At 46.6% G+C, this 26,341-nt stretch overlaps 1 protein-coding gene across 1 annotated transcript; it reads left to right on the plus strand.

The window, feature by feature from the left end:
- The first annotated feature begins 2,914 nt into the window (after positions 1-2,914).
- On the plus strand, positions 2,915-24,756 carry Fxr2 (FMR1 autosomal homolog 2). The gene is made up of 17 exons (XM_059270976.1): positions 2,915-3,183; positions 13,067-13,119; positions 13,422-13,515; positions 14,655-14,726; positions 14,830-14,978; positions 16,043-16,136; positions 17,409-17,525; positions 20,703-20,873; positions 21,047-21,125; positions 21,465-21,574; positions 22,080-22,166; positions 22,449-22,680; positions 22,849-23,046; positions 23,138-23,338; positions 23,424-23,519; positions 23,667-23,767; positions 24,063-24,756. The coding sequence occupies exons 1-17, from the start codon at positions 3,103-3,105 to the stop codon at positions 24,156-24,158; spliced, it is 2,031 nt and encodes a 676-aa protein (XP_059126959.1). The 5' UTR covers positions 2,915-3,102; the 3' UTR covers positions 24,159-24,756.
- Positions 24,757-26,341: the final 1,585 nt, after the last annotated feature.

Genomic DNA, 26,341 nt, shown 5'->3' on the forward strand with positions numbered 1-26,341 from the left:
TAGATCAGGCTGATCACAACACAGAGACCCACCTGCCTTTGCCTACTGCGATACAGCTTTTTGTTTTTGGTTTTTTTTTTTTTTTTTTTCAAGACCAGGGTAGACTCAAAGTCATAGAGATCTTCCTGTCTTTGCCTCTGGAGTTCTGCAATCAAGGTATGCACCACCATGCCTGGAAAATTTAAAATTAATTTAAGTTAGCGTTATTTGCCAGACTGGTGGTACCTGGTTTTAATCCACTGGGGAGGTAGAGGCAGGTGGTGGATCTTTTTGAGTTTGTGGCCAGCCTGTGCTATGTAGTGAGTTCCAGACCAGCCAGGGAAAGCAAAACACCTCCAAACACAAAACAAAACCTTAGTTCTAGGTTGTGTGTGTGTGTGTGTGTATGTGTGTGTGTGTGTGTGTGGTTTCTTTTTTTTTTTTTCTTTTGGTTTTTTGAGACAGGGTTTCTCTGTGTATCTTTGCGCCTTTCCTGGAACTCACTCTGTAGACCAGGCTGGCCTCGAACTCACAGAGATCCGCCTGGCTCTGCCTCCCAAGTGCTGGGATTAAAGGCGTGCGCCACCACCGCCAGGCGTGTGTGGTTTCTTGAGACAGGGTTTTTCTGTATAATCCTGGATGTCCTGGGACTCACTCTGTAGACCAGGCTGGCCTCAATCACCCAGAAATACACTTGCCTCTGCCTCCAGAGGGCAGGAATTAAAGGTGTATGGCGACCAGCCTCGGTTCTAGGTCATAATAATTCTTCTTCTTCTTTTTTTTTTTTTTGGTTTTTGGAGACAGGGTTTCTCTGTGTAGTTTTGGTGCCTGTCCTGGATTTTCCTCTGTAGACCAGGTGAGCCTTGAACTCACAGATCCGCCTGGCTCTGCCTCCCGAGTGCTGGGATTAAAGGTGTGCACCACTGCCGCCCGGTTTATTTTTAAAATAATTTATTTTAACTTTTATTTTGTGTGTATTGGGTGTTTGACCTGCATGTATGTCTATGTGAGGTGTCAGATCCCCTAGAGCTGGAGTTACAGACAGTTGTGAACTGCCATGTGGGTGCTTCAAATTGAATGCAGAACCTCTGGGAGAGCAGCAAGTGCTCCTAACCACTGGGCCGTCTCTCCAGTCTTCTTTGTTATATCTTGGTTGTTTTTTTATTTGTTTGTTTTTTGTTTTTTTTCGAGACAGGGTTTCTCTGTGTAGCTTTGCACCTTTCCTGAGTCTCGCTCTATAGACCATGCTGGCCTTGAACTCACAAAGATCCGCCTGCCTCTGCCTCCCGAATGCTGGGATTAAAGGCGTGCGCCACCACCGCCCAGCTTCTTTGTTATATCTTACTAATGTCTACAAGGTATTTTTTTTCAGTATAACATTCCATTTTACTTAATTTATTGATTTAATTTTGGTTTATTTATTTACTGTGCTCTGGATCAAACTCAAAGGCCTTGTACAAACAAACACGTACAAATTATATCACAGTTCCTTTTTATTATCATTTTATTTTATTTTTTTGAGATAGGGTTTCTCTATAAAGCCTTGGCTGTCCTTGAACTCTCTGTAGACCAGGCTGGCCTAGAACTCATAGAGATCCATCTGCCTGTCTCCCGAGTGCTGGGATTAAATGTTTGTGCCACCCGGCTGTTCCGTTTTATTCTTACTTAAAAAAAAAAAAGGTATTAAAAAAATTGAGAAAAAATTTATTGTGTCATATGTGTGGGTGAACATGAGTGATATCACACGTGTGACAGTCAGAAGACAACTTTCAGGAGGTGGGTATCTCCTTCCATCTCCTGGGTCCAGGAATTGAACCCCAGTCGTTACGCTTTCTAAGTTGAACCATCTTCCAGGCCAGGCTTGGTTTTTTTTTTTTTTTACTCCATGACAATTTTCCTGTTTTGATTTTCCCCAGCATTTATGTATCAGATCATGTTGCATTTTCTTTTCAATGTGGCCTTGAATTTCCTAGAATATTAGAATCAACTTAGGGCAAGCATGGCAGTGACATGGTTGCCTGTAATTTTTACTTGGGAGGTTTCAGGAATTCAAGGTCATTCCCCATCCACTTAGTGAGTTCGTGGTCAACCTAGGATACAAGAGAGCCGGTCTCACAAAACTTTAAAAAAAACAAAACCAAACTACTCAAGCCAAGAACCGTGACTCTTGAATCTCCTATAGAGGAAGAGAGTCAACACATGCGCAGGGACACCGAAGCCCGGCGCATGCGCACTGGGCAACTTTTTTTTTAGCCTTTCGGGTCCTCCGCCCCCCCTCCCCCCCCCGCTTCCCTTCCGCCCCCCCACTTTGGAGTGTGTGCACCAAGAAAGACAAAGGTGGTGAAAGTGACCAAGCAGTCATTCCGGCGCATGCCCATCCCTAAATTGCCCTGGCTCCGCGGGGCTCCCTTGGTGGGGGCGGAAGTCCAATCCGATGGAGCGAGCGCGGCCCCTCCCTTCCCCGGATTGGTCGGGCTCAGTGTTGTGGGGCGGGGAAAGGAAGGGACAGGGACAGAGGAAGGTTGGGGTGGTGGAGCTCGAGCGTTCGCCTCGCTCCGCGCAAGCGCAGAGCGGCGACCAGGAGGGGGCGTGAGAGAGGGGAAGAGAATGTGGAAGCCCTGACGCGCTGGCGAGCCGGAGCTGGGTCGCCAGCCTCGACGCCTGCGCCTTGGCCCTCGGGCTCCGCGCGCGGCGGGCGGGTGCCCTGTGCGCCTGCGCAGTAGGCGGCGGCGGCGGCGGCGGCGGCGGCAGGGGGAGGTGGAGGCCGTGGAGCGGCAGCGGCAGCAGCGGGTCCCGGGACTGAGGCAGCAGCGGGGGCGCCGGCGGGCGGAAGCTGAGGTGACGAAGGCGGCGGCGGCGGCGGCGGCGGCGGCCGTTCCTCTCACGGTGGCGGAGACCAAGGCAGCGGCGGCGGCGGCGGCGGCGGACGGGGAGCGGCCCGGCCCCGGCCCCCTGCTCGTCGGCTGTAGCAGGGCCGCCGTGGGGCCGGCCCGGCTCCCGCCCCCCGCGGCTCCCCCTCCGGCTCCTCCTCCTGGGAGACGCCGGGGGCCCGGCCCGGCCCGCACTCAGAGCTCTGCTTCAGCCGCTGCCGGGGCAGTCGGAGGTGGTGGCGGCGGCGGCGCCATGGGCGGCCTGGCCTCTGGGGGGGATGTGGAGCCGGGACTGCCCGTCGAGGTGCGGGGCTCCAACGGGGCCTTCTACAAGGTGAGGCTGCGCGTCGCCCCGGGACACCCTCCCCAGCCCCCTCCCCCCGCCGAGGCAGGGAAGAGCGCGGCGGGATCGAGTTTCTGGAGCTCAGTCCTGACCCTTGGAACCTTCGACCCACGCTCCCACTCGAAACGCGCCCGGGGAGACCGTGGGAGTTCACCCTCGTGCTTTTACTTTGGAGGCTGCTGTGACACCTGCTTTTTATCCTCAGCTGAAGCGTGACCGTCGGGTCATTACTGCGCGCGGATGGGCACCCCTGGTCCCTCCGGAGAAAGCCCTTTACCCAGCTTCTGATTGACTTGGCTTGTGTCTTAGTGCAGGAGATACTTGAGCTCCTAATCCCAGCCTCTCCACCGCCCCAGCACATGGGAGAGTCTTTCTTTTCCTCCATGACCCCTTGGGAAGGCCCACTGGCCCACATTAGGTCTTCGGTCTGCAGGGAGGCTTCTGCCTGCTGCCTCGAGACCGTTTACTCAACTTGGATCTTGTATTCTTGTTCCCTGCCTAAGAAGAAATGGTCAGAACCCATTTGTGGTGTTGAGCATCTTTGGCCTCAGGTTTTATCAGCCATAAAAGTAGGTTTGTTGGACAAGTCTGTCACCCCACCACACCTTTATCCCCAAACCAGCTACCCAGGGATGGATTCCTCTTTATCTCTTGGACTCCAGATACATTTAGGTCGTTCCTCTATTGGCTTCTTAAGTTTAAGCTTCATTAAAAGGGTGTCTCAACAAGATTCTTTCTGTTCTTATTCGAACAGATTTCTACTTGTTGACAGTCTTTCTGGAGAGAGAAAAGTATCTTTCAGAATTGCTAATTTCAGCTTTTCTTTGCCCAAGATTTGATTCCGTTGAGCTGTTTCGGGGGTGGGGTTGGAACAGGATCTTGATATGTAGCTCTCACTACTTAGCCCAGGCTAAACTTGAACTCTTCTGTACTCCTACCTCAGCCTTCTAAGTTCTGGGATTCCAGCCTTGAGCCACCATACTAGATCAGACCTTTTGTCTTTTCCTTCATTCTGTCCATACATCCATCCCACCTTCTGGATCTGTTCTGAGTCTTATTCTGGATCCCCCTCCCCAATTTAGATTAAGACTGACTCTCCTTGCTCCCAAGTGTTTTTCATCGTCTGATAGGTGGAATTCTGAACCACTTTGAACTTTGGTTTTTCCCACAGGGGTTCTCTGTGTAGCCTTGGCTGTCCTGTGCTCTGTAGACCAGGCTGGCCTTGAGCTCATAGCCTCTGCCTCCAACACTGCTAGCTCGCTTTTGACTTTTATGTGTTGAATTGTCCCAGAAACTTTTGATTCCTTCCTTACTCTTTTTACTCTGGAGAGAAAGAGGAATTTTCATAGCATCAGATAAGTTAGATGAGCCACCTTTTGCTTCAGATCTCCTTGGGTCCACCCCCTACCCCAGTAGACCTTTCTGCTTTCTCATGCCCTTGGAAATTACTTTCTCTGACTACTATGAAATTGTATCTTTTTGTAGCTGGAAAAGGACTTGTGCTCGCCCTTGTAGATGGTTTCTGCCCCCACTTCCACTGACTGATAAGTTGTATTTCACTCAACTATAAGTGCCATAACATTTAGCCTGCCTTTTCTGATCAAGTTCTTTACCCAGTGCCTGTGGGTGTACATATCTATTAGTCTTAGCTTATCCTCTCAGTTAAGTCTTGGGCTTTATCTTGATATTTCTGTATTCCTGTGTAATCCTCACTGATGTCCGCCTGTTCATGAATAGCCGAAGAAAGCTCCTAGCAGATTCTGACCCCTGTCACCTTCCTAACTCTCCTGACTCTTGGTACTTTTTCTTCTGACTGGAAAGATGTCTTTGTAACATTTATGTTTTCTGTGACAAAAGTCTCTAATTCCTTTCAGGTTCTGATGGGACACATCTGTGTTTTGTTGGGGCGGGGGCAGGATTTTTCTGTGTAGCCCTGTCTGTCCTGGAACTCTGTAGACCAGGCTAGCTTTGAACTCAGAGATCCACCTGCCTTTGCCTCCCGAGTGCTGAGATTAAAGGTGTGCACCACCACTACCTGGCCATATGTTTTAATATTCTTTTCCTCAGACTTGTATTGCATTTGTTAAAACAGTCTTCCTTAGGCTGTGTATGGTGGTCCATACTTCTAATCCTAGTACTTGGAAGGCTGAAGTAGAAAATCTAGTCTCAAAAAACCAAAAACAAAAAAAAGAAGTACCTTTCTTCATAAGATGTTAGTTCTTTTTTCCTTGATATATCTTAGCCTTCATCTGTATCATTCTCACCCCCAAATTTTGAATTTCAAGAAAAGTGTTTTCTTGTTGTTTTTTGTTTTGTTTTCTTTTGCTTGTTTTTTTGGGGGACAGGATCTCTATATGTGGCCCTGGAATTCACTGTGTAGACCAAGCTGGCCTTGAACTCACTGGAATATAGGTCTCCCTCTGTTGAGTATTGGGATTAAAATCATCCACAACCACACCCAATTTGGAAAAAGATTCTTAAATTGAGCATGAGATCAAGATAAGATACTTGCTTTTGTTCTAGGAGGCGTGGGAGCCATGCACAGCTGGGAAAGATCAGTGCTCAGGTCAAATTAACTGTCTGCAGTGGTTGGGAAGGGATATGTTTTCTGTTACATAGATGAGTTTCCAGCAGAAAGTCTCTGGATATTTTCCTTTTTACCTGTGGGCCACAGCAGTAATAGATTTTTTTTTTTTTTTTTTTTTTTTTTTTTTTTTTTTTAAGATTTATTTATTTAGTATACAGCATGTATGTCTGCAGGCCAGAAGAGGGCACCAGATCTCATTACAGATGGTTGTGAGCCACCATGTGGTTGCTGGGAATTGAACTCAGGACCTCTGGAAGAGCAGTAAGTGCTCTTAACCTCTGAGCCATCTCTCCAGCCCCACAGCAGTAATAGATTTGAGTGAAGCGGGATAGGTTTCTCTGGGACAGAGTAGAGTTGACAGTAACAGTTGAATGAAAAGGCTAGCAATGGAACTCCTGTGTTCTAGCCACTTCAGCACTTTCTGGTCCATGACTGAGTTAAAACAATTCCCTTCCATTGCACTAATATTTCTTAAACTCAGTGTGTAATGTAATTGCTTGTCTTCCAAACTTGCTGATTAATATTCATGACTCAGCAAACTTTGGTGTGAGTAAAGGAGTGTTAACCTGTCTTTTAGATCTGTAAATTTGGGGAGATCCCCATTTTCTCTCCCAAAATTGTGTTTTATTTTGATTTTTCTAGGGCAGATACCAGATCTAAGATCTGAGTTATTTTATAACTATACTATCAAACTTTACTTTTTTGTTTTAAGGTGTGGCTCAGGCTGACTTTTAGCTGAGGATGACCTTGAACTTCTGGTCTTAATGCCTCTACTAAGTGCTAGGATTGGTACATATCACCAACCCCAACTTCTGTAGACCAGGCTGGCCTCGAACTCAGCTAGCCACCTACTTTTGCCTCTCCACTACTGGCATTATGGCATGTGCCACCACTGACCAGCCAGCATTCTTTTCTTTCTCTTTTTTTCTAGACACGGTTTCTCTGTGTAGCCCTGACTGTCCTGGAACTGTCTGTAGACCTGGCTGACCTCGAACTCACAGGGATCTGCCTGCCTCTGCCTCTGCCTCCCGAGTGCTGGGATTAAAGTTGTGCACCACAACCACCACCACCGCCTGGCTCAGCCTTCTTTTTTTTTTTTTTTTTTTTTGGTTTTTCGAGACAGGGTTTCTCTGTGTAGCTTTGCGCCTCTCCTGGAACTCACTTGGTAGCCCAGGCTGGCCTTGAACTCACAGAGATCCACCTGGCTCTGCCTCCCGAGGGCTGGGATTAAAGGCGTGCGCCACCACCGCCCGGCTGCCTTCTTTTCTTAAGGGACATCATCAGCTTCAAAACATGCTTTTTGCATTGGCTCTTTTTCTCCTAGAATTCCTTTTCTTCTCAAGGGTGAAGATGGAGGTTAATTTCATATCTTCTTGTTTAAAGAAACAGAAGTGTCTAGAAACTGAAGAGCTTTCTTCATTCATCTCACAGTGCTAAGCCCAGAAAGCTAAGCCAGGAAGTGCTACAGCCTTTGAATCAGATCATCTGGATAGAGGTTTTCTAAGAGATTTTATGCACTTGCTCATTTCCCCAGTGGCATAGACCAAACAGTTCCTTTCCATAACTGTTGTCCTCCAGAGAGAACCTTGTATCTGAAGTGAATGGGTAGAATTCAGAGGCAGAGGTGGAACTGGAGTATGATGTTGGGAAGAGAGTTTATTCTGGAAAGTAGGTGAAGGGAAAACGATGCTGGAGGTATAAGGATAAGTGGCATTGGGTTATACTGCAGAGGAAGGAGGATTCTATTCTGAGCTTAGCATTTCTGCCTTGGAAGTCACTATTTGTTGAGGAAGAAAAAACGGTAATATTGCTACTTTTATGTGTCAGTTCAACATAGTAGAGAATTAGAGTCTTAGACATAGCCTTTGTGAAAGAGAGAAACTATTTAAGAGGCAAGCAAGTGATTATATTACTTTTCTACTTTTTTTTCCTCCTTAGAATGTTTTCGATAAATGTTAAGTATCTTGATAATCTACTAAGACTTTGGGCCTTTCCCACTCACAGGAGTTCTTTGCCATTTATTCATTTATTTAAAGTCAGAGTTTTTTTATATAGCCCTGATTGGCCTAGAACTCACTGTATAGATCAGGCTGGCCTGGAACTCATATCCATCTGCCTCTGCCTCCTTAGTGCTGGGATTAGAAGTGCATGCCACCAAGCCTGGCTTCTCTGTCCCACTTTTCCTTAATAAATCTACATTCACCCTGGGGGACAAATTCTTAGGGATGGCCATTTGGATCTTTGTTTGATGAAAGGTTAGGCTTCGTGACGTATCCCTGTAATCCCAGCACTTGGGAGGTAGAGACTGGTGGGTCAGGAGTTCGTGGTCATCCTCACCTACATAGTGAATTCCACTTGAGATCCTGTCTCAGACAAGCTAAAGAACCCAAAGGGAAGCAGGACCAGGCGAATACTGACTAGTAGAAGTGCTCTGGAAGAGTTACCATGTAGAGACTAGCAGGAATGGGCATTGATTCTGAATGAAGAGAAGATAGACATTGCGAGGAAATGTATTTTAAAAAAGTATGCTAAGAACCAAGCCAGGATGTCTTAACTAGTCCCTACTTGGGCAATAGTAAGGTTCTAAGAAAGACTGTCTCAAAAAAAAAAAAAAAAAAAAAAAAAAGCAGCAGCGGTCTGGAGAGATGGCTTATGGGTTTAGAGCGCTTGTTTGTCTTTCAGAGGACTGGGGTTCATTCCAAGCACCCATATAGTTGCTCTCAACTGTCCATAACTCTAGTTCCAAGGATCTGACATCCTCTTCTGATCTCTGATGGAGCCAGGGACACAGTGGTGCACATACATGCCTGCAGGCCTAACACTCATACACGTAAGATTAAATAAGCAAATCTTATTTTGTTTCGTTGTTTTTTGAGACGGTTTCTCTGTATAACCCTAGCTGTCCTGGTGCTTGCTCTGTAGATCAGCAGGCTGGAACTCAAAGATCATCTTGCCTCTGCTTCTGAGTGCTGGAATTTTAGGCCTGCGCCATCACTGCCTACATGAATAAGTAAATCTTTAAGGGAAAAAAAAGTCGTAGTAGTAGGGCTGAGAAGATAGCTCAGTTCTTGCTACACTAGCATCAGGACTTGAGTGCGGATCCCAAGAACCAACATAAGTAGCTTGGTGTAGCAGCAAAACTGTGATTTAGCACTGACAGGCAGACAGGAGAAACCCAGGGGTTTATTGGTCAGTCCAAGTTCAGTGAAGGATTCTATCTCAAAAATTACGATAGAAGGATTTCTGGCTTTCACATACATACACATACCACACAAACCTGGACATGTTAGCATATGCCTGCAGTCCCAGCACTTGAGAAATAGAGGCAGATAGATCGCTCTGAGTTCAAGACCATATAACAGCTTGGTATACATAGCAGGTTCCAGGTTGTCCAGGGCTGTACAGTGAGACTGTTTACACAAAACAGCCAAAGTAGATTGTATCTGGTGCGAAATCCAGGTTTAGATTTTCCCAATATAAAGGAAGAGCAGTACAGGAAGTGGTGGTTGACTGGTCTGTGTGGTGGGAGCTGTGCATTCTCTAGAGATTATTGGTCTATTTTCTCCTAAGCTCTGCCACTATCCCAGCTCCTATGCTCAGGGTTGGTACTTGAGCCAGTAGCCTTTAGAAGCACCTGCCTTCTTACTGGTTTTGATGTGAAGATTGAATTCAGGGCTTTGTACATGCTAAGCACACACTAAAGTATACACTCCAGAGCCAGAGCCCCTATTTATTTATTTGTTTGTTTGATAGATACAGGGTTTTTCTGTGTAGCCCTAGCAGTTCTGGAACTCACTCTGTAGACCAGACTGGCCTGGAACTCAGAGACCCTCTTGCCTCTGCCTCCAGAGTGCTAGGATTAAAGGCATGTGCTACCACCGCCTGGCAACTAATTTTTTTTTTTTTTCTAGACAGGGTTTTTCTGTGTAGCCCTGACTGTCCTGGAACTTGCTGTGTAGACCAGGCTGGCCTCAAACTTGCAAAGGTCAACTTGCCTTTGCCTCCCAAGTGCTGGGATTAAAGGTGTGCGCCACCAACACCCAGTGGCAACTAATTTTTTTATTTTTATATTAATTTTTTTTGAGACAATGTCTTACTATGTATGTATCTCTGGGTGGCCTGGAACTTGTTATGTAGACCAGGCTGGCCTTGAACTTACAAAGATCCACCTGCCTCTACGTAAATTCTGAGACTAAAGAAGCTGTGCACCACTGCATTCAGCCTGTGTATGGGTATTTTACCAGCATATATATCTGTGTACTGCTTGTATGCCTGGCGCCCACAGGTGCCTCTACCAAGGATGACCCTAAAATATTGCTCTTTCTTTCTTTCTTCCTTTTTTTTTTTGGTTTTTTGAGACAAGGTTTCTCTGTGTAGCTTTGCGCCTTTCCTGGAACTCACTTGGTAGCCCAGGCTGGCCTTGAACTAACAAAGATCCGCCTGCCTCTACCTCCCGAGTGCTGGGATTAAAGGCGTGTGCCACCACCGCCTGGCTATTTTTTTCCTTTTTTATTCAAGACAGAGTTTCTCTGTGTAGCTTTGGAGCCTGTTCTAGAACTCGCTCTGTAGCCCAGGCTGGCCTCGAACTCACAGAGATCCACCTGCCTCTACCTCCCGAGTGCTGGGATTAAAGGCGTGTGCCACCACCGCCTAGCCAAATTCTGCTCTTTCTGCCTTCACTTGAGTGCTGGGTTATATGTGTACTTCACCATGCTTGGGTTATGATACATTAAGTTTATTTTTTTCTTTTTTAGAACTGGAGAGACAGCTCAGCAGTTAAAAACACTTGCTCTTCCTGAGGACCGGAGTTCAATTCCAGCATCTGCATCAGGGGGTTCACAACTGTATAACTTCAGCTCCAGGGTATCTAACACTTCTGGCCTCCTTGAGCACCTGCACTCAACATTCCCATACCCACAAGCAGACCCACACACCTACACACATAATGAAAAATTATAAACATAAATATTTTAAAAATTATTTTTGAAAATTTTATGTATATGAATGCTTGTCGGCATGTGTACCACATATGTACCTGCTGCCTGCACAGGCCAGAACAAGGTCAGGTCCTCTGGAATTGGAGTTAGAAGTGGTTGTGAGTCACTCATAGGTGCGAGCCTGTGAGCCTGGGTCATTGGCAAGAGTAGCAAGTGGTCTTAACTACTGAGCCAGTTCTCTACCCCCATTTAAAATTGTTGAGGTAAATTGTGTATATGATATGAGGTATCAAAGTTCATTTTTTTTGTCTGTGGCTGTCCAGTTTTTCTAACACCATTTGTTGAAAAGCACTATCCTTTCTCCAAACTTCCTTTTCACTTTCATCAAAAATCAGGAAGTACAGGCCGGGCGGTGGTGGCACACTCCTTTAATCCCAGCACTCAGAGGCAGAGCCAGGCGGATCTCTGTGAGTTCGAGGCCAGCCTGGGCTACCAAGTGAGTTCCAGGAAAGGCGCAAAGCTACACAGAGAAACCCTGTCTGGAAAAACCAAAAAAAAAAAAAAAAAAAAAATCAGGAAGTACAAAGTAATGTATAATAACTGAAAGCAGTTTGGGGCTGCGAGTGTAGTGCAGTTGATACTGCATGCATAAAACACTCTGAGCACCAAATAAATTGGATATGGTGGTGCATACCTGTTACCACAGCACTTGGGAGACAGAGACAGGAAGATCAGAAGTTAAAGGCTCTGCTGCGTATGAGTTTGAGGCCAGCCTGGGCTACTGTAAAATCTGTTACATACCTAAATGCCAAATAAAAAGCTTGGGCCAGGGAGATGGCTCAGTGGGTAAAGGTATCTGCCATCAAGCCTGTAGGCCCAAGTTTGATTCCAGGACCCACATGGTAGAAGAGAACCAACTTCATAGGTTGTCCTTTGACCTCCACAAGATGTGGTGGCAGAAGGATGCATGTGTTCACACGCACATCTATACACATGATACACACATATACAATGTGTAATTTAAAACACATACAAAATTTAGTGGATTTAGGTTCCAAAAGATTATTAGATATGAAACGAGAAGCATAGCTCCTAAAAAATAATGAATTGAGCCGGGCGGTGGTGGCGGCTCATGCCTTTAATCCTAGCACTTAGGAGGGAAAGGCAGGCAGATCTCTTGAGTTCAAGGCCAGCCTGGTCTACAGAGTGAGTTTCAGGACAGCCAGGACTGTTCACAGAGAAACCCTTTCTCGAAAAACCAAAAAAACAAAATAAGAATTGTACTTTGACAAAACTAGAAATCTTTGTGTGAAAAATAGGGAAAGAAGGCAGAAGAACTGAAGACTGTAGGTTTGAATATACAGTTTTGGCCTTCTTAGGAAATAAGCCACTGTTTAATGGTTGCTGTTGTCATGATCTCAAGATGGGGTCTTCTACATATTTTATTTTCAGATTCAGTAGTTATTTTTGCCATCCAGAATTATGACATCTGTTCAATTCTAGTTTTTTCTTCAGTAAACTGCTTATTATTTAGAACTCCAGTGTTCCAGTTATTCTCCAAGGACTTGGGCATCTGGGTACTAAATTCGCCAGGTCCCTGCAAAGTTAAACTCTTCTCACTTCTTGCCCTGATGTCCTCTGTATGTTCTAGTCCAGTCGTACACTGTCTTGTGGGATATTCTTAGCTTGCTGAAAGTTTCTGGTATTTTAATTGAACTCTGGCAAGCTGCTTAGCCCACCAGGAGGCAGGCAGACGGGGAGGTAACAGTTTCCAGGCTGCTCTGGTGCAGGTTCTGCATTGTTCTTTTTTTTTTTTTTCTTCGAGGCAGGGTTTCTCTGTGTAGCTTTGCGCCTTTCCTGGGACTCACTTGGTAGTCCAGGCTGGCCTCGAACTCACAGAGATCCGCCTGGCTCTGCCTCCCGAGTGCTGGGATTAAAGGCGTGCGCCACCACCGCCCGGCTTTTTTTGGTTTTTTGAGACAGGGTTTCTCTGTGTAGCTTTGCGCCTTTTCTTGGAACTCACTTGGTAGCCCAGGCTGGCCTCGAACTCACAGAGATCCGCCTGGCTCTGCCTCCCAAGTGCTGGGATTAAAGGCATGCGCCACCACCGCCCAGCTCTGCATTGTTCTTACCCCATGTTATTTCTGTATTTTTGTCAGGATGGTTTCCTTTCTCTTATTGTTTATATTCTTTTGCAGTACATCTTCCTTGCTGTGTTTAGACTGTTCACATCCCCTGCTAAACCTCTTAATTTTAAAGGTTTCTGATTTCTCTTCCTGATGGCTGAGATGGTGGTTAAATGTATTTTCATTAATGCTTTTTACATTTTTTTTTCTAAAACTTTTTCTAGGGCTTTGTGAAGGATGTCCATGAAGACTCTGTCACCATCTTCTTTGAAAACAAGTAAGACCTTAGGAATAGACAAGCACACTAGGTCCTAGAAGGAGAATGAGAAAGCGGGGGCTGCTGAGGCCTGCAGGTGTCAGGGGGCTGGGAGTTCGGGTGAGAATTCCAGGAAAGAAAAGGGCAGATAGCTTGGTGTGAGCTGTAGGCATTTGGTAGTGGGTGGCAAGGGATAAGAGACCACTGTGGAGCAGAGCCTGTGGTTGGGACTCTTTGACTGCCAGGAAGGGTAGACGGGGTCTTGTGAAGAAGTGGACAGTCACATCAATCTGAATAGCTTTCATGGCACTTTTGTCTTGTAGCTGGCAAAGTGAGAGACAGATTCCTTTTGGGGACGTCCGACTACCACCTCCAGCTGACTATAATAAGGAGATCACAGAAGGAGATGAGGTCGAGGTAAGGCCTGTGAAGTCAACCTTTCCAGTGTCAGTTTGCCTTTTTTCCCTCAGGATTCTGGGTTTTTTTGTTGTTGTTGTTTTGTTTTTTTTTTGTGTGTGGTGTTTTTTTTTTTTTTTGGTTTGTTTGTTTGTTTGTTTGTTTGTTTGAAGAGAGGGGTTTTCTGACTGTCCTGGAATTTGCTTTGTAGACCAGGCTGATCTCTGACTCACAGAGATTCACCTGCCTCTGCCTTCTGAGTGCTGGGATCAAAGGCATGCATCACCACACCCAGCTGGATTCTGGGTTTTTAACTTACTGATTTTGTTCCCTCTTCATTTGAACCACCACTTCTAGCCATATAGCCAGTGAAGGAAAGTGCAGCAGTGCCTTTCTATCCTGGGTGTGATCTGAGGGTGCACCAGTTGAAAGGGGCTACTCTTTGATGTGCGATAAATCCACTTAAAGTCTAGTTCCTATAGTTCCAAAATATGTATGTGTGTGAGGCTTAGAACTAAACCCAGGGCCTTGGGCATAGTGTGTGTGTGTGTGTGTGTGTGTGTGTGTGTGTGTGTGTGTGTGTGATGAGTGTGTGTGATGAGTGTGCCACAGCTCACAAGTGGTGGTCAGGACATTGAACTCAAGTCATCAGACTTGGACAGCTCTTACCCACTGTGCATGGAAAATGAAATAATTAAAACCCAGTGACCTCATATTTTTCAGTTAGTATTTCCTTACTCTGGTTTCCTTTTTGTGGGTTTAGAAATGCTTCTCAAGTATCTGAATGCTTTCTCCAATCCCCCCTCCCCTCCAGACAGGGTCTCTCTGTGTTACAGCTCTCCTAGAACTGCCTGTCCTAGAACTCACTTTGTAGACCAGGCTGGCCTCAAACTCACAGAGATCCCCCAGGTGCTGAGATTAAACCACCACGGCCCAGCTTCCAATTCTTTTTGTTTGCTTTTTGTTTAGTTTTTTGAGACAGGGTTTCTCTGTGTAACAGACTTGGCTGTCCTGGAACTGACACACAGAGATCCACCTGTCTCTACCTCCTGAGTGCTAGGGTTAAAAGTGTGCATTACCACACTCGGCTTGCTTTCTCCAATTCTTGATGTTTTTGAATAGTCTTCAGTGCTATGTCTCTTTATTTCTAACTTTTCCAGGTTTATTCGAGAGCCAACGAACAGGAACCTTGTGGTTGGTGGCTGGCCCGGGTTCGGATGATGAAGGGAGATGTGAGTGACTGAGGCCCTTTGGAGAACTCCTGAAAGTGTTTTGTTCTTGGAAAGGTAGCAAATGGATGCTCAGGTCATTCACCTCCTTTTTCCTTTCTGCTAGTTCTATGTCATTGAGTATGCTGCCTGTGATGCTACCTACAATGAGATTGTCACCCTGGAACGACTTCGGCCTGTTAATCCCAATCCCCTTGCAACCAAAGGCAGCTTCTTCAAGGTTACAATGGCTGTGCCTGAAGATCTCAGAGAGGCGTGAGTGTTGGGGAGGTTGGAAATTGGGGGTTTTCTACAGTGCCAGCCTCTGTCCTTATTTCTCCCAGGTCTCCCACTCTTCAGTCTGCTGTTCATCCCCTGACCCTGTGAGAACCTTTTTGCATGATACACCTGTACCCCTTCCATTTTTCATCTTTGTCTCTCTTTCTCTCTTTGTTTTGTTTATTTTGAGACAGGGCCTCACTACACAAGCTCTGGCTGGCCTGAAACTCTATGTGTAAACCAGGCTGGCCTTGAAGTCACAGTGATCCACCTGCCTCTGCCTTCCTGAGTGCTGGGATTAAAGGTGTGTGCCACTATGCCGTGTTCTGATTATTATTATTTTTTTTAATTTTTATTTTTTTTTGGTTTTTCGAGACAGGGTTTCTCTGTGTAGCTTTGCGCCTTTCCTGGGACTCACTTGGTAGCCCAGGCTGGCCTGGAACTCACAGAGATCCGCCTGGCTCTGCCTCCCGAGTGCTGGGATTAAAGGCGTGCGCCACCACCGCCCGGCTCCTGATTATTTTTAAAAATAGTTGGGTTTTTTTTTTTTTTTTTTGGAAGCATAAATATTTATTTGTAACAAAGGAGTTTATGTACAGTGTTGAAAATCTACAACTTATTGTTAAATTCACATTTGCACTTTACCTTTTTAAACAAACATTTATAATCATTAAACAATAGTTTTCTTAAATCCCTATTCTTTAGCAATGTTTCTATCCCAATCTGGTCTACAGAGTGAGTTCCAGGATAGCCAGAGCTGTTACACAGAGAAACCCCTGTCTCAAAAAACAAAACAAAAGCCGGGCGGTGGTGGCGCACGCCTTGAATCCCAGCACTTGGGAGGCAGAGGCAGCCGTATCTCTGTGAGTTCAAGACCAGCCTGGTCTCCAGAACAAGTTCCAGGACAGGCTCCAAAGCTACACAGAGAAACCCTGTCTTGAAAAACCAAAATCAAACCAAACCAACAACAAAAACCAGTGGTTCTATCTTTCTTATTTTCCCTGCTTTTTGTCCCTTGAACCCTTCCTGCTCCACCCTGAATACTTTACTGTTCTTTGCAGCTGCTCCAATGAAAACGTCCATAAGGAGTTCAAGAAAGCACTGGGAGCCAATTGCATCTTTCTCAACATCACAAACAGTGAGCTCTTTATTCTGGTGAGTTTTCATGCTTGAATTTAACATAGGCCTTTTCAACAGTTTTCCCTTTTCCCTTTGTAAACTTTTGCAAAAGTGGATATGCTAGCCTGCTCACACTTACTTGTGACTTTGTTACTCCTGACCCTTCCTTAGTTTTCCTCATGTATATCTTAATTTCCCCCTTTGTTTTTTTCCCATTGTGAGAGATTAAACCATGGTTTTCACATACCTATGTGCTCTAGACAAGTACCCTAGCTTGTTAGGATCTGTATACACACACACACACACACACACACATACACACACACACACACACATATATATTTGCGTGTATATAGGTGCACACCATGGGGGGAGGGGTTGGAAAAGCCTGAAGTGTTGGTATCAGGTATCTTTCTCACTCACTCTACACTTTACAAGGCAGAGTTTATTTATTTATTTATTTTTGAACCCAGAGCAAGCCAGTTCTGGTTAGGCTAGCTGTCCAGTTAGCCAGCCCTGGGAATTCCTGTTCTGCCTTTTCCATGTGTCTCACAACCAGCTGTAACTCCAGTTCTAAGGCATCTGACACCCTCTTCAGGTCTTTACACCTGTGTGCACATAACATATTCACAGAGAGAGACACATAGAAATAATTTTTTTTCCCCCTAGAACTTACTATGTAAACCAGTCTGGCCTCAAACTCACAGAGATCTACCTGCTGCATCCACCACTACCCCTGGCTATAAATCTTTAAGAAGGGGGGGAAACCCCACTGAATAACTCTCACCTTGTACTTGCTCCTTATTGTCAAATGGCTTCTGTCAATATTTAGTGATGGACAGTAATTTTCCTGCAGCCTACCTCATTTCTTTTTGTCTTGGAGACAAGGTGTACACCACCCCCTACCCCTACCCCCTGCTGACCTGGTATTCACTATGTGGCTGAAGCTGCACTTGAATTTGATGGTTTTCCTGCTTTACCTTCCCTATTTTTGAGGTGATAGGCATGTGCTACCACACCTTGTTTTAAACTTCGTTTATTTTATTTTTTAGCTTTTTGAGACAGGGCTTCTCTTTGTGTAGCTCTGGCTGTCCTGGAACTCACTCTGTAGACCAGGCTGGCCTCAAACTCACAGAGATCCGCCTGCCTCTGCCTCTTAAGTGTTTGGATCAAAGGCTTGACCCACCATGGCTCAGCTGAAATTCATTCTTGACACCTGCCTTCTTTCAGGGACTCTGGCATTGCGTAGTCTCTGATGGTCCCTGGGGTATATTTTGCATTTAAGACCTTCTATTCATTTCTTCCCAGTCAACCACAGAAGCCCCTGTGAAGAGGGCGTCTTTGCTGGGTGATATGCATTTTCGAAGCCTTCGCACCAAATTGCTGCTTATGTCCCGCAATGAAGAAGCTACCAAGCACCTAGAGGCAAGTTTTGGCTGCTCTTTCTCATGCTGAATAATGTTCTTCTTTCCTTTTTGATCTTCTTGTGTTTCTGAAACATAGAGAAAGGCTACTGGGTTATTTGTCCTGGATTGGCTGTTTGGTCTTATATTCTCCAGAGGACAGTGTTCTGTCATGTTCTGTGTTGGGTTTTTTGAGACAGGGTTTCTGTGTACCTCTGGCTATCCTGGAACTAACTCTGTAAACCAGGCTAGCCACGAACTCATAGAGATCCACCTGCCTCTGCCTCCTGAGTACTGGGATTAAAAAGTTGTGCCACCGTATCTGGCCAAAAGTACATTCTGTCTGTCTATCTATTTTTTGAGTCAAGGTCTCTCTATTATATAGCTTTGGCTGTCCTGGAACTTGCTATATAAAGCAGGCTGGCCAAACTCATAGAGATCCACCCGCCTGTCTCCCAAGTGCAATGCATGCACTACCACTGCCCGGCAATGTTGTCATTTTGAAACAGGGTTTCACTGGTTTCCTTGGCTGGCCTGAAACTCTCTGTGCAGGCCAGGCTAGTCACAGTCTCAAAGAGATTGCCTACCTCTGCTTCTCAAGTGCTGGAATCAAAGGTGTGTACCACCACGCCTAGCTTGGGTTTTTTTTGTTTGTTTGTTTCTTTGCAAGACTGCTTTATATCTAATGAATGCAAATCAATCGCTTTAATTAAGCTAAATCCTCATCTAGATTGATAGGAATCAAACCTATGAACTTTTAGTTAACAGCTAAACACCCTAAACTGGCTTCAATCTACTTCTCCCACCTATCAGAAAAGGGGTGGGAGAAGCCTTAGTAGAGTAGTTTTCTACACCTTCGAATTTGCAATTCAACATGAATATCACCTTAAGGCTTGGTAAAAACAGGGATCAAACCTCTGTCTTTAGATTTACAGTCTAATGCTTACTCAGCCATTTTACCTATGTTCATTAATCGTTGATTATTCTCTACCAATCCTAAAGACATCGGAACACTATATCTTCTATTTGGGGCTTGAGCAGGTACAGTAGGAACAGCTCTAAGCATCCTAATTCGAGCAGAACTAGGACAGCCGGGAGCCTTATTAGGCGACGATCAAATTATAATGTAATCATCACTGCCCATGCATTTGTTATAATTTTCTTTATAGTAATACCAATAATAATTGGAGGATTTGGTAATTGACTAGTCCCTTTAATAATTGGAGCCCCAGACATAGCTCTCTCTTTCTTTTCTTTTCTCTCTTTTTTTTTTTTTTTTTTTTTTTTTGAGACATATAGTCTCACTGTGTAACCTTGGCTGACCTGGAACTTGCTATGTAGACCAGACTTGTCTCAAACTCAGAGATCCACCTGTCTCTGCCTTCCTAGTGCTGGGATTAAAGGTGTGTACCACTGTACCCAGCTAATACTCCTTTTCTTGTTTTCCCAACCCCTTTCTTTTTATCTCTTTGCTGGGGACTAAATCTAGAGCCTTCCGCACTTGAGGCAAGTTCTCGAACACTGACCTACAATAGGCAGTGTTTTAAAATAACTGTTAGGACTATAGCTGAGTGGTACAGCATTTGCCTAGAGTATGAGAAACTATGCATATAACAGTTGACTCTACCCAGATACTCGGGAGAGGCAGGAAAACTGCTTGAATGCATTAGTTCAAGGCCAGCATAGTGAGACCCCATCTGAAGAAGAACTGGACAGCTGGGCATAGTGACATGTACCTGTTATTTGGACTAGAAAGTTAAGAGCACCAGTTGCTCTTGCAGAGGACCTGGGTTTGATTCCCAGCACTTACATGGCAGCTTATAACCATCTTTAACTTCAGTTCCAGGGGATTTTATGCCTCTTCTGGCCTCCTGGAGCAACAAGCATGTACACAGTACACACAGATAGACATGCAAGCAAAATATTCATACATAAAAATAAAAAAATTTAAATCAAAACAGTAGGAATTTGATCATGTAAATGGTAAAAAAAAAAAAATGTGTGTGTAGCAAACAGTCATAGGCAGCTTATTTATTTTGGTGTTTGAGACAGGTTCTCTGTAGCCCTGGCTGTCCTGGAACTTGTTATGCAGATCAGGCTGGCCTCGAACTCACAGATCTGCCTACCTCTGCTGCTTGATGCCCAGCAATTTATTTATTTAATTATTTCCTACAATGTTTGTGGTTTTTTTTTTTTTTTTTTTTTTTTTAAAGATTTATTTATTATGTATACAGTGTTCTGTCTGCATGTGTCCTTGCAGGCCAGAAGAGGGTACCAGATCTCATTGTGGATGGTTGTGAGCCACCATGTGGTTGCTGGGAATTGAACTCAAGACCTCTGGAAGAGCAGTCAGTGCTCTTAACCGCTGAGCCATCTCTCCAGCCCCAATTTCCTACAATGTTTTGATCATACTCCTGCCCAGTAGTTTGTTTTTGATGCCAGGGGTGGAACATAGGCCTGGAGCATGTAGGCAAACACTCATAAGAATTTTAAGAAGCCTCTTGGATGTCAGCCTTGTTTAACTCGATTGCTGGTCTTTTTGTGTTTGTTTTTTTGTTTTTGTTTTTCAAGACAGGGTTTTTCTCTGTAGCCCTGACTGTCTTTGAACTCACTCTGTAGACCAGGCTGGCCTCGAACTCACAGAGATCCTCCTGCCTCTACCTCCCAAGTGCTGGGATTTAAGGCGTGCACCACCACTGCCGGTCTCTCTCTCTCTCTCTCTTTCTCTCTCTCTCTCTCTCTCTCTCTCTCTCTCTCTCTCTCTCTCTCTCAAGCAGAATAAACACTGATTTATTAATGAAAAGTGAGAACTCCTGAGAGTGGGAAGGGCTCAAAAGAGGAATAGTACTCTTATTAACTTCAGAGTGAGTAGGCCAGCTGTAAGGACTTGTCAGGTGATAGACCAGAGGTACGAGGGTGTGTCTTGTTAAGGACCATTCATCCGGTTAGTGTTAGAGCCAAATCTAGAGCCTTGGTGGCTTCTAGCTCAAACTGCCCTCATTAGTTAGTCACTGCCCATAAACCCTCGTATTTAAAAGTGCCTGAGATTGCTGTGCAGGGCTCAGTGGCCAGCAGACCACAGGTGGTCCTGGTTTTCTTCATACGTTTTCCCTTATTTAAACTATACAAAGGATTAGCCACCTGGGACACGTGTTCTGAGATTCCACCACCATGATCTCACAGTCCCTTTTCCTTTCAGACAAGTAAGCAGTTGGCAGCAGCGTTCCAAGAGGAGTTTACAGTGAGAGAGGACCTAATGGGTCTGGCAATTGGGACCCATGGTGCCAACATCCAGCAGGCCCGCAAAGTGCCAGGAGTGACTGCCATTGAGTTGGGTGAAGAGACTTGCACTTTCCGCATCTATGGGGAGGTCAGCCAAAGATGGGTCTTTTGGTTCCTTGGGGGACTGAGGGGATAGAGGGTAAAGTGGAAAGCAAGTCTGAGCTGTGGTGACCTCCCTGCATGACTTTGGTAGCAGCTTATTTCTCCAAAGTCAGAGAATGGCAGAGATCCAGGTTCTGTTTTAGTTTACTCTTTCTATAGACGCCAGAGGCATGCCGACAAGCTCGAAGCTACCTGGAGTTTTCTGAGGACTCTGTACAAGTGCCCAGGAACCTGGTTGGTGAGTTTGGGTGTGTGTATGAAAGGAATAGTTTGGGCCCGGGTGGCAGGGTCTTGAAAACAGTGTTAGGCATGTGACTAGGATTGATGCTACTCTGTGGACTTCTGGTTTCATAAGGACAGAATAAATAGTCTGACATAGGAATGAGAAAAAGGGAATGATAAATGTGTGGAGATTGTAGCATTTTATCCCATGGAGAGGTTATGAGATTCCTAGAAATAGGAGAATGAATTAAGTGCAATATATGTAGAGAAGGGGCTATAGAAGACATTTACTTTTATTTCCTTAACAACAATAACAACAAAAATTAAAAGCCTAATTCCTCCTTTATCCATTTAGGCAAAGTGATTGGAAAGAATGGGAAAGTGATCCAGGAGATTGTGGATAAGTCTGGTGTGGTGAGGGTTCGTGTGGAAGGTGATAATGACAAGAAGAACCCCAGGGAGGAGGTATGGAGCACAGAGGCCTAGAAATCGTCTTCTAGAAGTAGGAGGCACTGTTTTCTGAGGGCTGGGGACTTTAGAGGGTGGGGCACAGAACGTAGCCCTAGTAGACTATGGTCCTGTTGTCCTTTGAGGAGTGGGCTTAACATTTCAGTCTTTTCCTTCCTGATCGTCTTCTTTTTTTTTAGCAGGAGCTCACTATATAGTCCTAGCTGGCCTGGAACTAACTTTGTGAACCAGGCTGGCCTTAAACTCAATTTACAGAGATATTGCCTGCCTCTGCCTCCCCAGTGTTGGGACTAAAGGCGTGTGCCACCATGCCTGGCATTTGGGGGGGTGTGGATTGAGACAGAATCTCATGTAGCATAGGTTGTGCTTGAAATTAATTAACTTTACCATGTAGCTGAAGATAGCTTTGAATTCCTGCTGCTCCTCTGTCTCCTGAGTGCTAAGATTATTTGTACCATCACACCTAACTGACTTGTACTCTTTCTTTTGCTCTGTTCTTTAGGGAATGGTTCCCTTCATATTTGTTGGCACCCGAGAGAATATCAGCAATGCCCAGGCACTGCTAGAGTACCACCTCTCCTACCTGCAGGTACGCATGTCAGAAGCCATGTCAGACAGGCCGGGGGAACAAGGGGGTAGGGGCTGCTGGTGTATAATCTCTGGGCTGGCCTGCCTGCTGTGTCTTTCTGTAGAACAGGACTGTTGGTTCATAGTTTGGCTCTGGGACTGTATCCTGTTCTTTCTAAGTCTGTGTCTTCCTTCTTGTATCTCAAAAGCTTAGCTGCACAGGGACCGTATGAGTAGAAAAGCATGAAGGAAGTGGACTGTCCCTCATTTTCCTTCTCCTGTGTTGTCTGTCTGCTTTCTACAGGAGGTTGAACAGCTTCGCTTGGAGAGACTGCAAATTGATGAACAGCTTCGGCAGATTGGGCTGGGCTTTCGCCCTCCTGGGAGTGGACGTGGTGGTGGTGGTGGTGGTGGCAGCGACAAGGCTGGCTATACTACAGATGAGAGCTCCTCCTCTTCCCTGCACACGACCCGAACATACGGGGGCAGCTATGGGGGCCGGGGCCGGGGCCGGAGGACTGGCGGTCCTGCCTATGGTGAGAGACCTGTGGGAGCGGTGGAGGAGGTGCATGTTTAGGGGGAAGCCTGGGGAAAGCAGTGACTTGGGTGCTTGTGAGTGATAGGAAGAATTGTAGTTTGGAGGAGGTGGTAGAACTCATAGGGCAACACCAGTGGCTCTGATTAAACCCTTCTGTGCCCCTCAGGCCCCAGCTCAGACCCATCCACGGCTTCTGAGACAGAGTCAGAAAAGAGAGATGAGCCTAATCGAGCAGGACCTGGCGACCGAGATCCCCCAAGCCGTGGAGAAGAAAGCCGGAGGCGGCCAATTGGGGGCCGGGGAAGGGGACCCCCACCTGTTCCCCGGCCTACCTCAAGATACAACTCATCATCTATTAGCTCAGGTTATCAGAGAGCTGGGGGTCATATATATGTGGGCCCACAGAAGAAAACAGTTGTCACCTGACCCCAAGTCCCTCTCCTTCCTCTCCTCAGTGCTAAAGGACCCAGACAGTAATCCTTACAGCCTATTGGACACATCTGAACCAGAGCCCCCAGTTGATTCAGAGCCTGGGGAACCCCCTCCAGCAAGTGCCCGTCGTCGCCGTTCCCGCCGCCGTCGTACTGATGAAGACAGGACTGTCATGGATGGAGGCCTGGAGTCTGACGGTCCTAACATGACAGAGAATGGCCTGGGTGAGGGGCAAGCCTGGATTCTTAGGTGTCTTGAGAAAGAATGAAGAATGAGAGGATGGGTGGATGACTTTTCTTTACTCCACAGAAGAGGAATCAAGACCCCAGCGACGCAATCGCAGCCGCCGCCGCCGCAATCGTGGTAATCGAACTGATGGGTCCATCAGCGGAGACCGCCAACCAGGTCAGCTGACATTGCGGGAGTGGAGCCTTCCTAGAGCTAAGAATGGAATGCTTGGTGCTCTAGGAAAACCAGGGTTGGGTTCAGTGGGAACCGTGGAGATGGATCCCTGTGTTCCTGAAAGTCTTGATCCCTCTCTGCCTTTCCTAGTGACTGTGGCAGACTATATCTCACGGGCAGAGTCTCAGAGCCGCCAGCGGCCACCTCTGGAATGCACGAAAGCCTCAGAGGATTCTCTTTCAGGACAGAAGGTTGGCAGTCATGATACAGCTTACCCCATTCTTTTTTTTTATTTGGGGCAGGGACACAGAAAACTTGTGTAGGAAATACCTGAGTTGTTGAATTGGCTGTATGTGGTGGAGTTGAGGTTTAAGCCGAGGCTAGAGCGGAGCTGGCGTGGACGGGAGGCTAGGCTCACAGTGACGAGAGCGCAGGGAGATGGGGGAATCGGCCCTGGTCTCCATGTGTCTGCAGTGAGAAGGAATGCCTACACTTTGTGTACTGATGGACTGCTTTCTTTTCGTTTTCCTCCTGCTTCCTCTTCAGGGTGACTCTGTCAGCAAGCTTCCCAAGGGCCCCTCGGAGAACGGGGAGCTCTCTGCCCCCTTGGAGTTGGGTAGTTTGGTGAATGGGGTTTCATAAAACCTCCAGTCCACATCCCTCCTTTCTCCATCTCGCTTGCTGCCCACCACCATGGCCCTCATGGGTCCAACTGACCTGCGCTGGAGCTGCTCTTATCTATGGGGGAGGGGGGTGGCACAGCAGCTTGGGTCCCCCCCAACCTCCAGGAGCTAGTGGAGGGGTGTGTAACAGGGTCATACCCCCTCCCTCTTGTCCACCCAACCCCCAGGGTGAGGGGAGCCTCCCCTTCCCTATCAGACTGGATGTGCCTTTATCCTCTAATGCCCCGACCTCTGAACACCCCCATTCTCCGCCTGTTGGTGGGGGTGCTCCTTGACCCACCCAGATTTGACAGTTCAGGGGGGCTCCCCTGCTATCCCTCCTCCCATCCTGTACCCCCCATTTCTGGGGCCTCATCACTGTGGAAGACGGGGATAGTGAGGGTATTTGTGGGTGGGAGGCATGGGGAAGGTTTTGGAGTAGAACCAGGGGTGTGTATGAAGGGGGGTGACAAGGTCCCCCAGGGAATTGGGGGGAGTAACCTTGTCTGGTGGATGAGAAGGCGTATTTATTTTTCACTGTACAGTATTTAAAAAGAGAATAAAAAAAATCCAATGGCCTTGTGGTTCCCATGCCTTATTTGCCCCCAGTCTCTGGTCTGTTTGGGTCTCTAGGACTGACCTGTACTGCTCCCTGGCTATTCTGTATTCTTAGCTTCTCATTCTGTGTCAGGAAGATGATATTCTGGAAATTGCTGCATACTTAATTCTCTGTGCCCAGCGACTTGGTTGCTTGATAGAGTTGGGCCACTCCTAAGCCCTGAGTCACAGGAGGTTAGGCAGGGCTGCTTGAAGCTGGACCTGTTCCTGCTAGGAACTGAGAGTCTGGGCAGGCTATTTAATCGGATTATCTGGGGCCTGGGGCACAGGCAGGGCCATCATCAGAGGAGAAAATAGGGTTCTTTCAGCATGGCCTCTAGAACCCAGGAGGGTCAGCATGCATTTCTGGCTTGGTGTTGCTCTGGCTCCAGAACCCACATCACTGACTGCAGCTTTTGGGGTCTTAAGGGTGAAGAGGTAGTGACTGGGATTGGGAGACTCCAGACCTCGGTTGGACAGTATGCTGAGGGCTGAAGATGATCCTAAAGAGGGTGTCCTGAATGCCTTGTCAGAGAAGCCATGACCTTAAAGTGGAGGGAACTTGAATCCTTAAGAAATATGTATCAGTCAGGTGATGGTGGTGCACGCCTTTAGTCCCAGCACGGAGGCAGAGGCAGGCAGATCTCTCGAGTTCCAGGACAGCCAGGATTGTTACACCGAGAAACCCTGTTTTGAAAAACAAACAGGATGTAGCAGGTAGCTCAAGGCCAGCCTAGTCTACATAAAAAAAAAAAAAAGAGAGAGATGTAGCAGAGCAGTAAAGATAGTTCCCGGACAGCAAGGCTACAACAGAGAAACCCTGTCTATAAAAACAAAACAGAGTGCTCCCTGCCAAGTCAGGACCTGAGCTGGGCCACCGAGGTAGCCACTTCCTCTTCACCTTGAGACCCTGGAAGGAGAGTAGACTTCTGGAAGTTGTCCTCTGACCTCTACACTGCAAATGGCAACACTTGTGCCCCCTCCCATCAGCTTTCTGAAAATACGAAGATTCTATCTTTTAAAAGTGTGTATCTCTAGGTCCAGATCCTTTGGCTGTCTCCTCCTGGTTTAGGTTGAAAGGTGAAACTTGCCTTAATCAGTGGCAGTGGGGAAATGTCAGGACTGGAAGTGGCTTGAGTGTTCTCACCCACCCAGGCACCTGTTGGAATGACTCAAGACAAAATGGCCTGTCTACTTAATTTCTCACCTCTGGGGCAGGTCAGGGTTTGAAGATCAACAGACACCGGAAAAGGCCTTGAATAGGGTGTGAGATCGCCTAAGGTCTCCCAGTTCGGTTGACCCTGAGGGCATTTGATGCCCATGCTTGGGAAGGAATTTGCTTTAAATTGCTGGTGCTTGAGTAGACAATTGTAGCCATTGGGGCCATTAGCCTGACATCCAGACCTTGGGTGGAGAGGGGGCGTGGTGCCCCAGGGGAGGTGTCTGGGCAGCAAATAACAGGACACTTGGGTTTGCCGGAGAAGCACAGCCTCTGGGAGGGATTGGGGGAGGAGTCAGGCTTTCAAAGCCGGTTCATAGAGGCTGAGCACAGGTGGGGAAGGTCTG

This window comes from Peromyscus eremicus, chromosome 8a (genome assembly GCF_949786415.1).
Source record: "Peromyscus eremicus chromosome 8a, PerEre_H2_v1, whole genome shotgun sequence".
NCBI classification, from domain to species: domain Eukaryota; kingdom Metazoa; phylum Chordata; class Mammalia; order Rodentia; family Cricetidae; genus Peromyscus; species Peromyscus eremicus.

Coding starts and splice junctions, on each gene's coding strand:
- Fxr2 (XM_059270976.1), top strand. CDS start 3,103: ATGGGCGGCCTGGCCTCTGGGGGGGATGTGGAGCCGGGACTGCCCGTC. Junction 14,727..14,829: donor TTCGGATGATGAAGGGAGAT/GTGAGTGACTGA, acceptor CCTTTCTGCTAG/TTCTATGTCATTGAGTATGC. Junction 23,047..23,137: donor CTCATCATCTATTAGCTCAG/GTTATCAGAGAG, acceptor TCCTCTCCTCAG/TGCTAAAGGACCCAGACAGT.